The sequence below is a fragment of the Frankliniella occidentalis genome, unplaced genomic scaffold, assembly GCF_000697945.3.
Source record: "Frankliniella occidentalis isolate FOCC.00 unplaced genomic scaffold, Focc_3.1 Scaffold285, whole genome shotgun sequence".
NCBI classification, from domain to species: domain Eukaryota; kingdom Metazoa; phylum Arthropoda; class Insecta; order Thysanoptera; family Thripidae; genus Frankliniella; species Frankliniella occidentalis.
The window spans coordinates 200955-203968 of NW_026267411.1; the positions used below are offsets into that span (position 1 = coordinate 200955).

General features: G+C 37.6%; 1 protein-coding gene across 1 annotated transcript; it reads right to left on the reverse strand.

Annotated features, from left to right (window-relative positions):
* Positions 1-426: 426 nt before the first annotated feature.
* LOC127750906 (ring-infected erythrocyte surface antigen-like) lies at positions 427-1911 on the reverse strand. Its single transcript, XM_052273584.1, has 4 exons — positions 1870-1911; positions 1424-1749; positions 761-884; positions 427-438 (listed from the first exon to the last, which is right to left on the reverse strand). Exons 1-4 carry the CDS (start codon positions 1909-1911, stop codon positions 427-429), a joined length of 504 nt encoding a protein of 167 aa, XP_052129544.1.
* Positions 1912-3014: the final 1103 nt, after the last annotated feature.

A 3014-nucleotide genomic window follows, 5' to 3' on the forward strand; every position in this document is an offset into this window, starting at 1 on the left:
AGATGTTGCTTCCATTAGAAAACTATAAAATATGCATTGCGCCTAGAATGATGCAGGACCAACTGGAAGATGTCCAGGACCGCCACAAGTGAAATAACCTTTTAAACAAAATAACTCTCTGTAACATGTGTAATGTAATTACACTGTGTGTGTTATAGTTAGAGCTAGCAGGTGGCTGGCAAGACCTAGTAATTACCAGGTGCAGCTACCTTCTTTTACTGCTGGATATTCCTATGGGTCACCAAATTCGCCTGGTCAATCTCAGCTTTAACCAGCAAAGTAGTAGTTACCATACCAGTACCATAATAGTACGTTAAAAACTAGTACTTGTGTGGAATGCATTGATGATTCTATAGGCAATAAACGACACCTGAAGTGAACAACCATTTACCATTTTTATTTTCACATTTCAGCAGCCGCCATCAGTCATTCGTAGCGCTGTGAAGAGAAAAAAAAAGGTTGAAATTAGAGATCAAGGAAAAAATTAATTTTGTGCTAAGAGTTTACTTGTTCTTTATCGCCAATTTAACAAAACAAATTGTGGTATTGAGTGTAACTGTTTTCATCTCAGAAATAATAGGAGAATGTTTTTCTCTTTGAGAGGTGTTAAGGATTTAAAATGAAAGCAAGCAGAAGTTTGTGAAGTGTTCTCTAAATTTCAACTGGATAAGCAAAAAGTTCTGCGGCGGGTCGTACCGAGACCAATACCAATTCTTCCAAGGTGGTGTAGAACAAATATTAAACCAACATTAAAACTTACTCTTCTCTGCTGGTCGGTTCTTTTGTCCCTAGTGGGACGTTGCCTCTTCGACGGGTGGAATGGTGGTGATGAGGGTGCTCTGCGGTAATTGCTAGGATGATGATGATAGTGATGGTCTGCTGGTCTGTTAAAAGATTTAAAACATAAATAAAATGAATTGAAGTCTTAAAAAATATTCCTTCTACAAAATCTGCATTTTGTTACTTATTTTTTTTTATTTATTTATTTTTATTTTTATTTAGAACTAAGATGGTAGCACAATTCTAATAATTTAAATCCCTTTCAAATGAGACATTTCCCAGTCACACTAAGTACGAATGGGAAAGGAGTAATTCTTTGTTTACTCATCACACTGGAAAATTCAGGCAGGTCCTCATGACCCAAACCCTTCTGGAACTTGTTCCTTGTATGAAAACAAAGAGCTAAACAAACATTTGGGATCAAAATACGTATTGAAAAATAGCTAAAAAAATTAGTTTGCTAAGAGGCACCTTAACAGGTTTTGGACGTTGTTTTCTGAGCTCTTTTTCAATCCGTATTTTGACCCCTAACGTTTTTGTAGCTCTTTGTTTTCATACAAGGAACAAGCTCCAGTAGGTCATGAAGATCTGCCTGAATTTTCCAAAGTGACGAGTAAGCAGAGAATTACTCAATTACACTTACCTGTACTGGGGTCGGCCTCTCCGCAACTCCAACTCCGCCTGCAATCTGGCATTCACTCGATCGTCGATTTCCTTTTCCATCTTCACTTGCAACGCCTCCTTTCTTTCTCGCCACTTCCTCCTCATCTCCTCTTCATACCTCTCCACCCTCTCTTGCACGTTCTTTTCGATCCTATCCTCCTCGCTGTCCGTGTCCGTGTCAGTAGCCGAGTCATTTTTCTTATTTTCATGATTGTTCTTCTTTTCATCATTTTTCTTCTTTTGATCATTGTACTTCTTTTTATCATTTTTCTTCTTTTCATAATTGTTCTTCTTTTCATCATTGTTCTTTTCATCATTTTTTTTCTTTTCATCATTCTTTTTTTTTAAATCATCCTGATTTCCTTCATAACTCTCTCGCCACTTCTTCATCCATTCATCTGCATACCTTTCCGCCCTCTCTTGCACCTTCTTTTCAATATCCTCCTCGATGTCCGTGTCCGTGTCCATGTCAGTAGCAGAGTCTTTTTTTTCTTTTCATCACTTTTCTTCTTTTGATCATTTCTCTTCTTTTCTTTGTTTTCTTTTTCCAAACCATCCTTCTTCTCATCCCCCTTTTTTCCCCCACCCAGCCCCACCAAACTCCCAATTGTAGATAGCCAAGACATCTGAAAACAAATCGTAAGCAGTTATTACTAAGAAGAATAATACCGATTAACAGGGTTCATACCAGATCCCGGTTTCCATTTTCCCTGACTTTGTCCTGACTTCCAGACCAAAATATCCTGTTTTTCCCTGACTTTTCTGAGTTCAATAGGAGGTCAATTTAGTAGAAAATACAGTAAAAGCAGGACGCAAAAATAGACTAGTCATCACTGAATAATGATAATCAGGATATTGGTAGAAAGAACAACTAAGATGGCGCAATGATCGCGAGTGAAGCGAGCGAGAATTTTTTTAATGTTAAATCTGCATTGTATGCTATCTCTGGTGAAACTACCTGAGCCATGACCAGCATTTGCCCACACTGAAAAGTTTTCCCTGACCCGAATCAAATTTCCCTGACTTTTCCCTGACTTCCAGACACCTTTTTTTTCTCCCTGACTTTTCTGTCCGGTATGAGCCCTGAATTAACAGAACAAAGCAGAAGAAGACAGATGATACCGTACCAAACTTCACATCCATACCCTATTCTATACCCCAACCAACTATGCTAACAAATGATGAATAAAATCATTCCATTACAGAATGCAAATAAATTTTGGAACTTGAAAAAGAATTGTGGAATGTTACGAATATGAGAAATGTTTAAAACGGGTAGGTCCTGGAGGCTCCCGTCTGGAGGGTCCCTCAAACAATGAATGCCCATGCCACATAATGCAGATGGTGAAAATAGGATTCAGAGAACTATTTTTTGATTTGTGAATATTAGTTGCTTTAGCTTGTGTCCTGGTATTGATGCACATTTAAAATAGAAGGCTCTGCTGATAAAAAAGAAGACAGACTGTCCTATGCTCTGGAAAAGAAAAATAGAATTACACCAGAATAATCTTCATTACAACTATAATTTCCATTACTTACAAAAAATTGTTGAATGGCAGGAAAAGAAAAAT